We start from the raw sequence: 15,090 nt of genomic DNA, 5'->3' as shown, positions 1-15,090 counted from the left end.
GCTTGAGCCCAGGAGTTTGAGGTTGCTGTGAGCTAGGCTGACACCACGGCACTCTAGCCTGGGCAACAGAGCAAGTCTCTGTCTCAAAAAAAAAAAAAATTAGACACAGAAGGAAAACAAGGAAAATGAAACCCATTTTTGCCCATTTAACCATATCCCCACTATTTATCATTTCTCTCCATTCCCTGGTTGTTGAAATATCTGTTGCAATATTTCAGCTTCAATGTCTGAATCCAGCCTCCTTCATTTTGAAAATCTTCTTAGATTTTGACCTCATGCTCTAATCTAAGCTTGGTGGATATCTCTGATTTTGGCATATCCACTCATGTAGAGACATATATAGGACACTGTTTATTTCTCTTAAGTTAGCTGAGGTTGTAAAATCCAGATATCTATAAAATGAAAAATTATAATCTCCAACATAATCATTCAAAAGCCATCTACCACTGTGATATAATGAATATAAAAATGTAAAGCATCTATTTTGGTATACCTGAGCTGATAATGATAATTCTAATATGCAATCCATGCAAAAAAAAAAAAAAAAAGGGGAAAGAAAATAGGTTGGGAAGCTGCCTTTACATCTTGAAATTTTTAATTCTGTCTCCAGTATTCAAAGTCATTGCATATAGATCCTCCCAACTGTTCTACCTTATCCTCATGGGAAATAAAGATAAATTAACTAAGGCCAAAATTATTACCAAAATGGATTTTTAAGAGCTAGATAGTGGTCCTATATGGAAGAAAAATTCTTTGTAGGCTTATTGAATCTTCAGAATTTCCCAAGACAGGCAATGCATTAAACTCAAGACAAATTAAATAGGTGTCTGAATAATAAAATCTAGTGCATTTGATTATTTATTCACTCAACAAATATGCAACGAGAACCAAGAATGCACTTTCACTTAAGACAACAAGAGAAGAAAAAAAGTGGGTGGATGAGAGGTCCAGAAATGCGAATTAGCCCCTGTATGAAGCTCAGGCCTGATTTGTTTACTCTAACAGTATTGTCTCTGACACTACTATCTAATATTACCCGAGTAGTAAAGTATCATTTGAGTGTTAACTTTACCAATAATTATACAGCACCTGAAGATACTGTCTAGCAACACATCCCATACGTAACAACACCATATGAGTTCACCTCACCTCCAGAAAAATATCCATGTCTGCTATCTTAGAACTCAAGCATGATGGATGCCCACCTGCAACTCTATGTTCACCAATTATAGGAAGAGCACCATGTAAAAATAACTGATTTCCCTAAGACCATTCCTTCTTCAGAGAGTCTCCTTGCTCTGCCCCACCCACTGAAATATTCCTTAATTACATTGTACATCAGAGAAGATGGACTAGACCTAACCAATCACGGAGGTATAACATACTCAACAGAAATATCTTAGATGTATATACTCCTACGTTTTAAAAGACAAAAACTAGATTTTCTCCGATCCTGAATGTTTTCTGGAGTATATTTTTAAAAAAATTTTAATGAATAAAAATCCTGTTTTAGAACATGGCTGGATGTGGATACAAATGCAGAGACTAATGAAAAAAATTTGTTTCTGAATATTCACATTCATTTTTAGAAGAGACATACACTTTACAAAATAAGACCTTTTATAGCAGGCAGTCCACCACATAAATTTAGTAGATGCTTAAAACTCATTTCAATTAATGTCAGAGAGGCTGTTTCTCCATTACATGGCATATATAATATGTAATCTTTTCATTCATTCTTTTATTCTAAAACACAATTCACCTTTTTCTAAATGCCAGGCTTTGTGCCTGGGGCTTGGGATAAAGTAGTAAACAAAACAGACACGTGATTTGCCTGCATAAAGCTTAAAGTGTGTGAGGGATGCTGACTATAATGGATTTGAAATGCAAGGATTGATAATGATTCCACAGAAGAGACTGGGGAGACTAGCATTCATTGACATGGTAAGCCCCCCAGAGATGCCCACATTCAAATTCCTAGAACCTGTAAATGTATTACCTTATATGACAAAAGGGACTTTGCAGATGTAATTAAGGGCCTTGAGATGGGACCATTCTTCTAGATAATCTGAGTGTACCCCGTTTAATCACATGAGTCCTAAAAAGCAGAAAACCTTGCCCAGTTATGGACAGAGAAAGAGATGTGAGGCTGGAAGTAGAGCCAGAGAAATGCAATCTTGCTGGCTTCGAAGGTAGAGGAGGAGGGCCATAAGCCAAGGAATGAAGGTGGCCTCCAGAAACCAGAAAAGGCAAGAAAACGGATTCTTCTCTAGGGACTCTAGAAAATAATGCATCCCACCAACACTTTGATTTTTAACCCAATGACACCCATGTCAGACTTTTGACTTACAGAACTGAAAGATAATAATTTGTACGATTCAAGACACTAAGTTTGTGGTAATTTGTTAGAGCAGCAATCAAAACTAATTAAATACACATATATATATATATATACACACACACATATATACACATATAAATTTAAAGGAAAATATATATTAGGGCAAACATACATAATCATTAATAATCTTAAGTGGTTGTCTATTTTGTCTGTTATAGACCTGTCTGGTCTCATTTCTTACTAATTTCTTGCTAATGTAACAAGATATTGAACTTTTGAACATAAAGATTCAATTAAAAAATGATCCAGACTTGATGATCTGTTTAAGAAAGGAAAGTTATTTAGATTCAAACTGGTCATATGGTTATGTGGACTGAGCCTGAGACAAACATAAACTGCATTCATCTCCCACTGCCAAACTGCTCTGGATTCAACAGACTGGCAAAATTTTAAACCAAGTCTTGAAGTCACGTTTACCTAAGAGATCCACAGATTTTGATGAGTATTAATCATAATTTAAGTATTTGTGCTTACCTTTATTGTATCTGAATTATTATCAAGCATTTACTCTATCAACATAGCTCAGTTACAAAAGCTACTGATTAATCTGAAAAACAAACTGAGCCCACTGAAGGAGACACAGTATTCCTTAAAATAGGAAGCTGAGAACTTAGGTAACAGAGCTGCTCCAAAGTCTTTGAACAAACTCTGAGCAAAGTTTGAGTTTAGCTAGTTCCAGGAAAGTACATTCCCCTTCATAAAAACTGATGAAAGAGCTATAAAGAAGTATCACTTGTGATATAAACCTGGAGTAAAAGTAAACCTGGGGATGAGTTCTGATAATACACCCCACAGTTTTCCAGATTGGTTCCTGATGCTTAATTCCAATATTCATTGGCTCAGTCAGATTAGATCAGTCTAAAATTCTACCCTTTTGCATGAAAAGGGACTATTATATTGTTTTTGGAGTACTTTTTTCACAATATTATACATTCATATTTTTATTGTTAATAGGTTATACTTACCAATAAAACAAAATATAATATGTACATAAATGGGTTTCTAATTGTGTGGACCACCACTGCACAAATGTAGCTGCTTCTCCTCTGACCTATACACCAACATCAGGGCAGATCACCAGACATTACCAATATACAGTGAGTTTTTTATTCTCTGAAAAAAAAATGCCTTCCCCAACAAATATTAACATTATGCCCTAGGAGAACAGATTAAATAAATATACTTAGATTGCCCAAAAGGCAAGCTTCCCCACCTCTGTCCTCTTCCTTTCCTGTATTCCTATTCTCACCATTAACAATCTCCACCTCTTCTCCACAGTTATATAAATATAATAAACAAATATGAATTAATTGCTTCAGGCACGTCATCATTTTAATTTAAAAAACCAAGAAGAAACAGTCATTAAGTTGAATTTACCTGTATCCAAATAATAATTACTGAGCACCTGCTACCTGAAAGGTTTTGTGCTAAGGGCCAGGGACACATCCCCACTCTCCCAGAGTTCCTGCTTGGTGGGGAATGCAGACAAACAAACAGAATTTCAACAGGGATGAGAGCTACAAAGAAGAAAGTGCCATGAGGGAGAGGTATTTCAGGGGGTGTTTGCGCTCCTTTTCCAGAAGAGAAGAGGGAAAGCGGAGGATGGAGAAAGGAAGAAGAAAATAGCCTCCATCAAGCATGAATTGTACTACAATTTAATCAATTAAGTAACTGTAAAACATTTGAATTCTTACAATGAAAGCTACTCTGAAAAACAAATACAAATTAAGATAACTACTTGGATAAGATATAAAATAAAACCACTTACCTTGTCTTTCAATTATTTGGCTATTATAAATGAAAAATTCTCCACTTCACTCCTCTGACACAGAACTTACCTTGTTTTAAAACCAAAATACCTGATAGAAGATATTAGCAACATAAATTTTGTGCACTTGACAATGGGCCTTGAAACTGATCATCAGGTCAAATCTTGTTTTTAAAAAGAGCAGTGTGAACTAAAATAAGATCTTAAGGCTCATCCCAACACCTGGCTGTCTGAATGGACCCGCTCTTGGCCAAAGGAATATCCTAAAACTAAATTGTGTGCTATGAGGAGGAGGTCAGACATGCCTCATCATGCCCCACTCCTTTCTTGGAGACATCCTTTGTAACCCATTAACATGTCTAAGGGTATGCAAGACAAACCTGCAGGTCCTCAATTTACACAACAAATATATGTTGGTGGCTTATCTCTGACAAACAGCTCCTTATGTTAAAACATTGCAAGCCTTTAGACAAAGCTTCATGTCTTTAACCAATTACAAGTCAAAGAATCCTTAAAACCACCTATAACCTGTAAGCCCTGCCCTCCCTCTTTGAGATGACCCAACTTTTCAGGCCAAACCAATGTATGCCTCCCACATATAGATTTATGACTTTACCTGTAACCCCTGTCTCCCTGAAATGTATAAAACCACATTGTAACCCAGCCACACCAAGTCTACTTGCTTAAGGCTTCTTGGACATGGTTCTGGGTCATGATCCTCAAATTTGGCTCAGAATAAATCTCTTTAAAATTATTCTACAGAGTTTGGCATTTTTTTCCATTGACAGCAGTAAGAAATAGAAAACTAATACATATTTTCTATGGCTTACTTAGCATATTTGACACCTGGAATGGATACTTTTTAAACACCTCCCCCCAACTATGACAAAATTACTTTTAATGCTAATCAATAATAATCATTATTTTCTCAACATGTTTCATAAAGCAATGGATAATTTTCAAAAGGAGAATAAATTTCAAAGTTATTATTCAAATTCAATGATACATTTCTGTGTAAACTAAATTTGCATTTATCTAACAAAAATATTACCCCTTGTAGTTTGCACTGTTTCACTGTTATAATATTTAAACACAAATAAAAACTCTCAGTGAACACATAAAATAATAGAGCTGAAGTAAATCAATTTCTAGTTCTGTCTTTACAATTACTGTGTTATCATTATTTTGAATCTACTGTATTCATAAAGAATACAATATTTATTAAAAGATAATCTTAAAAATGCACTAATTTGAATCATACATATTGTTAAAACTCAACGATAGCAACAATCATTCAGAACTTAAAGAAACAAAAGAATTTTGTCAAAAACATTAGTTTATCACTGATGCTATTTAGAATTGCTGGTGCATGGTAACAGTAAAAAGCAGAATGACTTTTAGTTAGTTGTATTATTATTTACACATTTCTACAGAAAATGCATCTTCTTAATGATTGTACCCAAGACAAAATGCTCCCATCACTTCACCCTTGATAAGCATAGTTTTTAACCCAAAGTTGAAGAAAGCCATAAAATCACCACCATTTTTATGTGATATGTATTTATTATACACAGGCCAGCTTCAGGGACTGCACACAGGACCCATGCTCAGAAAGGGGTTCTGTGCTTGGGTTTTAATGCTCTGCTATCACAGTCTTCAAATTTTAAACAATTTTACCTTTGATTTCTGTAGTCCAATGGGGCAATGAAGCACATGTCTAGGTTCATATACAGTCCTGCCTCCCAGTGACTTCCTGGGACAAGTTCTCACCTACCTATTCTCCCATCCACCACTTACTGCCACCCTCCACTCCAGGTAGGGGCCTTGACACACCTCAGCGTGGGTTAGGGTCACTGGGTAGGGCCATGGATGCCTGTGAGGGTCTGTAGTCACTCCACAAGTACCTCTGTGCTCTAGGAAACCTAACATTAAATATCAAATAAAAATAACCTTCCACAGGTCAAGAGAGACTATGTAAGAAAGGAAAAGCTTTTTTTCCCGGCTTTTTGAACAAGAAGTCTAACATTTTCATTTTGCACTTGGCCCCACAAATTATTTAGCCATCCCTACTTATGTCTGTGGGTGAGTATGCACACATGTATATATCTGTGTTTGTATCTACAAAGAATAAAATAACTTTATATTTTAGATAAGGTGAATTTATAATTTTATAATTTCTGGATATATATAGTTTTACTATATTTTACTTAAAAATATAAGAATAATAATTTTAATAGTTTATAGACCAGAGGAGAAGGCATTCCAATACAATATTATCTTCCAAGATTCTTGTGACTGATGAATTACCTTGAAAAATCTTTAAAAATATATTATATGCTAAAAATGGGGATATACTTACTTCAGACATTCTAATAGGGCATGGCATTACTAATATGTTATTATTAATGAAATATGCTTTACAGATTTGATTTCTTGACAGGCAAGAGATTTTTGGTCAGGAGCCAGAGTCATCAAATATTAAGAACATGAAGATACATCAAATGTGTTGAAGGGTCCTCAAAGCTCACCAACTAATTTTAGCAGCATTCAATTATTCACATAAAGTACTTATACTGAACAATCTCAAATCTTGAATTTCATAACCCAAAAAGCAATACAGTCTGTAACTAATAATTCTCAAAACATACCTTTATAAATCTGGAATTATTCCACTTATAATAAGGCAGATGAACAAAATATTCCTATTATAACTCTTTAATTTTGTTTAGCTCTATTTAAGAAGCCTTCATGATCAATACACAGTTGACAATTGACAACATCTTCAAGATTTTCTCTTCATTTTATAAATGTCATTAAGATTCAAGGGGAACAATAGCTATAGACACTCCATAGATGAAGATTAGATATAGATATAGGCATAGATATATATATAGACAAAATGAAACAAAAAGGACCTTGAAACAAGTATTTTTGCCCAAAATTTAGACAGCATCTCCAATATTTCTGAGCGATAGCTAAACTTGCAAAAAAAATCTATGACACTATTGTCACATTTGAAAAAAGGTTAAGAGCTATTAAAACTGTATAGGCTCTTTATACCTTCAGATATGGCTCATGATCCGTGCAGCATTGATTTTATTCGATATTATCTAAATTCCAACTTCTAATGCCTTTTTATTATTCACCAATTTAACACTGATCAACCTGTTCCTCTCTTTATCTTCTTTAGAACCCTTAAATTGATGTGCAACCCTAGTTTCCTTTCTCTAGTCCTGACTCCCTTCTTTAATATTTAGATACTTACACAAACAAAGCAATCATGTGTAAATACACCTCTGATTCTGATTTTATCCCTGGAAACTCCTACAGTTGCTGTACCCTATGAACAATGAAGCAGAAGCCACCCAGAAAGCCTACCCATGTAAAATCACATACTCACTTGTAATTTATATCTTATACATAGAAAGCATCTCAGCTATACTCAAAGTGCAAGGGGAAAGGGGACAGGGATGGAAGAGTAAACCAGTTACCTACATTGTTCATGTACTCTGAAAGCAGGTCCTGAAGAGCCTGGCGAATGGCGTTGCATTCTGCAATAATCCGCTCCCTGTGGAAGTCCCTTGTGCACGAAGAGTCTGCCAACAGAGCAGCCCCACTGATAATAGCTTCAAGGCGTTTCTCTAGCGAAGGTCTTATTTCCTCCTCAGTCACTGTGAGTGGATTCAGGACGATTAAATTCTAAGAGAAAAACACATTTGGATGGTTAGAACTCCACAGCATTCCATTTTTTATGAAAAACAAATATTCTTTTGTGTTCATAATTAGAATTCAGATGGATAATAAAAAGAACCACATTTTAACTGCCTCAACCAGTTCATGCATAATGGTATGTAGCGATTATTATTCAGATGAGTGATGAAAGTGATGTAATTATAAGCATTGGTTCTAGTATCAGACAGACCTGAATTCAAATCTTGCCTTTCCCGCTCACCAAAGACCAAATTTAACATTTTTTCTTTATCCAGTACATAATCTATTTGGTAAGACCATAATTTCAACTATGGGCTTGGCCATCAGTTAAGACTTCATGTATCTAAATCTACCTCCTTATTTCACTTGCCACTTTTACTATGTCTTCCTTTGGCTCGCTCGTTTAGTACAAACTTTACACTACAATGTTTCATAATAAAAATTAAACCATTTAAAACCTTTTTGAAAAATGTCCCTCCTATATAGTATCATCATTAAGAAGAGACTCTAAGGGCAACAGAATTACTCTTTAATTTCTCAAATGGAATCGAAAGATGTGATAGGAACAGTCTCCAGTACTGTGATCATATGAAAAGTTGATCAAAATTCAAATCTGTTCACTTGTAAGTATTGTAAGAATAAAACTAGTAATTTTAGGTATGCTGGCTATAATTTCATATTAGCAAACAGGAGAGGAAGTCTTTCCAAAGTTGGGCATAATGTGGTAATTAAAGAAAGAGTTAGTAGAATAGAATAAAGGCTCTCTGAAGAAGTCTTAACATAAAATGTAATCACATAATGATCCTCAGAGTGTGAGACTCTGAGTGAGTCTACACACACACACACACACAACACAACAGTAAAGTCATTATAAGATCTCCATGGTGTATAATCTTATGTGTAAGATTTTATATATGTGTGTATGTATATTACATATGTAGAAAGAAGTATGTACATGTGTTAATAAATATATAAAATCTTACATTTATATTACATTACAATAAATATTTGGAAATCAGAAGCAGAGAGGATACAGTTTTAAAAGCCACAACTATAAAGCCAAGCTAAGAAGGGAAAATCATTATAGAAAGAGAAATAATTTTAAAACAACTGGGAAAAATATTACTGTGTAATGTTCACATATCATAAAACATTAGGGGATTTCAAAAATTTCCTGAAAAATGGAATTAAACATAAAAATAAAAAATATACATTTTATTTCCCAACATAAGCTCCATAAAGTTCAAGACTCTGTTGTAAGTGATGATACCAGCCATTTAGTCCATCTCTAAAGAACTGAGTATCTTGAGAATTTAACTATGTCAATGTAGTCTTTTTTAACATTAGTAACTGAATAAAAATGAGTGCCTTTTACAGATTTTTAAGATTAGGGAATAAAAAGAAGCAAACAACCTGTATCATAGAATTAAGTTCAATCTAGGTCGGGGTGGGAACATGAGGACTTAAGGCCACATGTGGCCTTCTAGGTCCTTAAGTACGTCCTTTTGACTGAATTCAAATTTTGCAGAAGCCTTTTTATTTTTATTAATACATTTTAGTTTGTCTTTTATATTTTTATTTTTAAAATGAATGTATTTAAAATATCAAACAATAAAATAAGTTTCAATGAAACAATACTCCCAGACTGACGGGCACAATTAGAACATTAGTAAGCCATAAGGGTTAAACTGACGGCTGCTATGCTCATGATTTAGTTCTAAATTCCCCCACCTGACTGGCACCACTACCGCACAAGGCTGGTTGGAAAGAGTTTATGCAAGTCTGTTATCAGCTTTTGACAATGGTGCACTGTGTTTCTGTTTCAAGCTGAATTTGTGAATAGCTGTACAGCTTGACAGTACTTTTTAATTCTGTCTGCTTAATAGCCCATCATGTCAAAGAAGACCAAGAGAATGCTGAGGGAAGAAAACAGATTTTTTAATGAGGATTGGGAATTGCAATATTACCTTGTTTCTGCTAAAGATAAGATGATTTGCTTTCTTTGTGATACTGCAATATCAATGTTAAAGAAATTCAATGGTCATCAGCATTATAGCACTCATAAGAACCACAAATATTTTAAATTAGAGGGAAAGGCACAAAAGGTTGTATTGCAGAAATTAAGAGATGAAAAGCAAAAGCAAAGACAATTCTTTCAAGCAGCAATAAGACCTGGAAATAATGCCACTGAAGCAACTTATAAAATAGCTTATATACTCGGGAAAACAGGGAAGCCATTCAGTGATGTAGAAATTGTGAAAGAATGCATTGTCAAAGTTGTAGGATGCTTAGACCATGATAACATTTCAAAATACAAACAACTGCCTATTTCAAGGAAAACCATAACTGATCAGCAGCATGAATTAGCCTTCAACTTAACAGAGTGCCTTCATGAAATACTTCAAAAAGAAAATTTACATTATTCAATCACTTTGAATGAATTAACTGATACAACTGACTCAGCTCAGGTTTTATATTTCATTTGGGTCATAACTGAAGATTTTCTTTGTTACAGTCACTCACTTTGGGCACTCTTGCAAACAGAACATGGGGAATAGATATCTTCAACAACTTTCAAAACAAATGTCCTGAAGTTGGACTGAATTTGGTAAATTTAGTGAGGATATGTATGGAAGGAAAATATGAAGCGTTTACTGCACAGATAAAAAAGTATTAACAGATCCAGATGTTTTCATTTCTTTTCATTGTACCTTGCATCAGCAAAATCTCTGTGCTAAAGCTACCATTTTAAGTGACACTTTGCAACAAGTTACAAGGACTGTTAACTATATTCACGCAAATGCAACATGGGCATCATCAGTTTCATAATATGCTAAAGTTGAACAGTGAGGTATTCAGTGTGGATTTGCTGTATTATTCTAAAGTTCATTGGCTATCACAGGAACAGGTGTTAGCCAAAATTTTATCTCTGCAAGAACAGATAGTTAAACTTTATGAAGAACAGAATCAGCAATCTGAATTATTGAAAGAAGATTTCTACAGGAATGCAGCATTTCTGTGTTATACTTTGTCAAATCAAAACGACTTGAATATTTCTTTGCAAGGTAAAACTAGGTCTATATATGATATGTGGCAAAAAATCCAAGGATTTTGATAAAAGCTATCTTTTATCAAAACACTTCTCCTTCAAAAGGAAATTTCAAATGAACATTTTCCCCAGTTAGCAAAGATCATTGATGAGAAGGATGATATATATGAATCATTTGAAGAACACACAGCTGTTACAGACCTATTAATTGGAGAATACAATGAAAGGTACACTGACTGAGAATCATGACATAACACTCAAATTAGCATTTCAGCCTCAACTAGTTGATATGACCAAGGCACCTAAAGAACTACAGATGGAATTGATTGAGCTCTCAGCAGACGACATTTTACAGTCATTGTTTGATTCTAAAAAAAGATCCAATTGAAATATGGGAAAATGCAGTAGAATACCCATGCCTTTGGCAACATGAACAAAAAATGCTTTCTGGTTTCTTAACCACTTATTGCTGCAAATCTTCATTCTCCTATTTAACCCAAATCAAGATGCCCTTAAGGTCACAAATGACTGATACCCACCTACGGGATCAACTGCAAATGTGGACCTCTAGGCTACAACCAAATATTCAAATGCTTTCCAACAAAAAGCAGACACAACAAAGTCATTAAAAGGTTAGTTAACTTTAAGATTAACAAATAGTTTTCATTTTTTGAAATTATTAAGTACATAGTACTTAGAATTTTACAAAATAATGTACATTTTTAAGTATATCTAATTGTTCTTGAATGAGGCCTTATTTGATTACAGCTAAATTAATGCAGCCTTCCAACATGAAAATGTTCCCCATCACTGCTCTAGCTCCTGCTCTACAGGAAAGTTCGTTAAATTATTCCAGACTTCGGATTTTTTTTTTATTTCAGAATAATATAAATACAAAAATAATGGTTACATAAATTGCTTTTGTACCGTTGGAGTCAAAGTGTGCCCATCCACAGAGAGTGTACATTGTACCCATTAGATGTGAATTTACCCATCTTCTTCTCCCCTCTCCCACCGGCTTGACTGCTTGATTTCCTATGAATGTTATTTTCATGTGTGCATATAAGTGTTGATCAATTAGTTCCAATGTAATGGTGAGCACAGATAGTGCTTATTTTTCTATTCTTGTGATACTTCACTTAGAAGGATGGCCTCCAGTTCCATCGAGGTTAATACAGGAGGTATTAGTTCACCATTTTATTATGGCTGAGTAGTACTCCTAGTATACATATACCACATTTTATTAATCCACTCTTGTAGTGATGGGCACTTGAGTTGCTTCCACATCTTTGCAATTGCAAATTGTGCTGCTATAAACATTTGAGTACAGATGTCTTTTTTATAGAATATGGTTTTTTCCTTTGGGCAAAGACCCAGTAGTGGACCTGCTGGATCAAATGGTCGTTCTACTTTTAGTTCTTTGAGGTATCTCTATACTGCTTTTCATAGAGTTCATACTAGTTTGCAATCCTACCAACAGTGTATGACCATTCCTATCTGTCCACATCTATGCCAACATTTGTTGTTTTGGGACTTTTTGATAAAAGCCATTCTCACTGGAGTTAAGTGATACCTCATTGTGGTTTTGATTTGCATTTCCCTGATGATTAGAGATGTTGAGCATTTTTTCATGTTTGTTGACCATTAGTTTGTATTCTTTTAAAAAGTTTCTGTTCATGTCTTTTGCCCACTTTTTAATGGGTTGTTCGATTTTTTTTCTTGCTCATTTTCCTGAGATCTATATACATTCTAGTTACCAGCCCTTTGTCAGATGTATAGCATGCAAATATTTTCTCCCATTCCGAGATTGTCTATTCACTCCAGCAATAATTTCTTTGGCTGTGCAGAAGCTTTTTAATTTAATCAGGTCTCATTTATTTATTTTTTGTTCTTGCCATGATTGCTTTTGGGGCCTTCTTCATAAATTCTTTGCATAGGCCGATGTCTATAAGAGTTTTTCCAACATTTTCTTCTAAAATTCTTATGGTTTCATGACTTAGGTTTAAGTCTGTTATTCATCATGAGCTGATTTTTGTGAGAGGTGAGAGGTGCGGATCCTGTTTCAGTCTTCCATTTGTGGTTATCCAATTTTCCCAGCACCACTTATTGAATAGAGATTCTTTGCCCTGGTGTATATTTTTATCTTTTTTTCAAGACCAAATGGCAATGAGGATGGTTTCATATCTGGGTTCTCTGTTCTGATCCACAGGTTTATGTCTCTGTTCTTGTGCCAGTACCATGCGGTTTTGGTTACTATAGCCTCATAGTATAGTTTGAAGTCCAGTAAATTGATGCCTCCCAATTTGTTCTTTTTGCTTAAGGTTGCTTTGGCTATATGGGGTCTTCTCTGGTTTCATATGAAGTGTAGAATTATTTTTTCTAAATCTGTGAAAAATGATGTTGGTATTTTAATGGGATTGCATTGAATCTGTAGATCACTTTGGATAGTATAGACATTTTAACAATGTTAATTCTGTCAATCCATGAGCATGGTATGTTTTTCCATCTGTTTACTTCTTCTTTTTTGGATTTTATCTGCTTGACCTTTAAGACTTTAGATTCTTCAAGCTCATCTGAACTCATTCAATTGCCTGCTCCGACATCAGATACCTACAAGCAGGCATCTTGATTCTGCCTAAAACTACTGTCTTCCTTTTCCATCCTATAAAAGTTTTTACTAACCTTGCTATCAAATAAAGGTGAGGATTTATTTTAAATAACTCCTATGAAATACCACTGGATATGTTTAAGACCAACTGAAATAAATTGTTATCTCTTCTGATCTAATATAGCTATATGTTAAAATATACTTTTACTGTATTTTCCATGGCATTAATTCCATGAAAGATAAAAAACAGGATGCTATATTTTCAGGATGTATTGAAAATAGAAAATATTTTCCATTTTTTAAGGTTCTTCCCAGTATACATTGACTTCCCTAATACTTTGATTACTGACAGAACATTATTTTTTCAAAAAAGTAAGAGTTCTAACTCTATATTCTTTTATTAGATCGCTGTATTCTAGGAGGCAGTGTACCTTAGGGATTAAGAGTCCTGGCCCTTAGGAGCAGATAGCCTCAGTTTGAATTCTGGCCCATTATCTATACACAAATTCATTTTTACCCAGTTACCATTCTCTATATTTTCATCTCTTTCAGCATATTTTGTGACTTCTTTCATTAATAAATTTGATTCCTCATTTTTTTATAATACTCCTTGTCAGAATTGAAGACTTTAAGCAACTTGCCGAAGATCATTCAGCTATTATGTAGCAGAGGCAAGAGTCTGTCAAAATATGTCTATTTCCAGTTCCATGCTACAACTATCATGCAATGCTGATTTTGTTATCTTATTTAATTATTACCAATCACCTTGTGTGGTCTTATCATCATTAATTTATAAATGTGGAAACTGAGGGTAAGCAAGATTAAGTACTTTGTCTAATAATACTCTTAGAAGATTTAGGATATTAATCCAATTTTATATAACCCCCAAATCTATACACTTTCTACTACTCTGGGAAAACTGAGATGAGACCACCCAGCAAACATCTTCATTCTTCATTCACCTCTACCACAATAGCTTTTTCATCCATTTCTTCTTCCCACCTGTCTTTAAGGAAGAAATATTCATAACCTTTCTCTCTCTCTCCTCTCTCTCTTTTCCCCTACACCCATCTTTCTCTTTTATTTTCAAAAATATGTTCTTCTTCTGTGCTCTTGATCTCAAACCCCAAGTCGTCTTTAATTCTTCCTCCCTTACATTTTGAGTCCCCCTTAAGAGCCTGTTATGTCCCAGGTACTGTGTTAGGAATTGATAATAGAATGGTGAGCATCTCTGCCCTACTTAAGCCATCCCTGCCCTCCTCACAGGTCTGACATTTAGAGGAGCTGAAAAAATATTAACCAAAAAAAAAAAAAAACCCAAATGTATAACTAAAATGTAGATATGTGGTATAAATAAAAAGAGTTTATAGTTAAGTACAGTTTGACCAGGCATAAGTCTGGATAATTGAGTGCAGAATCAAAATGATTAACGACAAAGCAGCCACTCACAGGATTCTCAGGCAGACATTGGATTTCCACAAAACACAGAATTGAAGTTTGGAGGTAATCTTGTTGGTAATAATGTTCCTTGTACACTGTTGGTAGGAATGTAA

General features: G+C 34.5%; 1 protein-coding gene across 1 annotated transcript in view; it reads right to left on the bottom strand.

The window, feature by feature from the left end:
- Positions 1-15,090, bottom strand: part of CTNNA3 (catenin (cadherin-associated protein), alpha 3) — a 2,098,639-nt gene that overhangs the window by 1,599,939 nt on the left and 483,610 nt on the right. Inside the window, exon 7 of the mRNA XM_012658580.1 lies at positions 7,665-7,868. Within this exon, the coding sequence (XP_012514034.1) occupies positions 7,665-7,868 (204 nt within the window). The remainder of the gene's footprint in view (positions 1-7,664; positions 7,869-15,090) is intronic.

Source organism: Propithecus coquereli, unplaced genomic scaffold (genome assembly GCF_000956105.1).
Source record: "Propithecus coquereli isolate 6110/MARCELLA unplaced genomic scaffold, Pcoq_1.0 Scaffold117, whole genome shotgun sequence".
Classification (NCBI taxonomy): Eukaryota; Metazoa; Chordata; class Mammalia; order Primates; family Indriidae; genus Propithecus; species Propithecus coquereli.
Note: the sequence above shows the minus strand (reverse complement) of the source record. Positions and strands in the feature narration are given on the sequence as shown.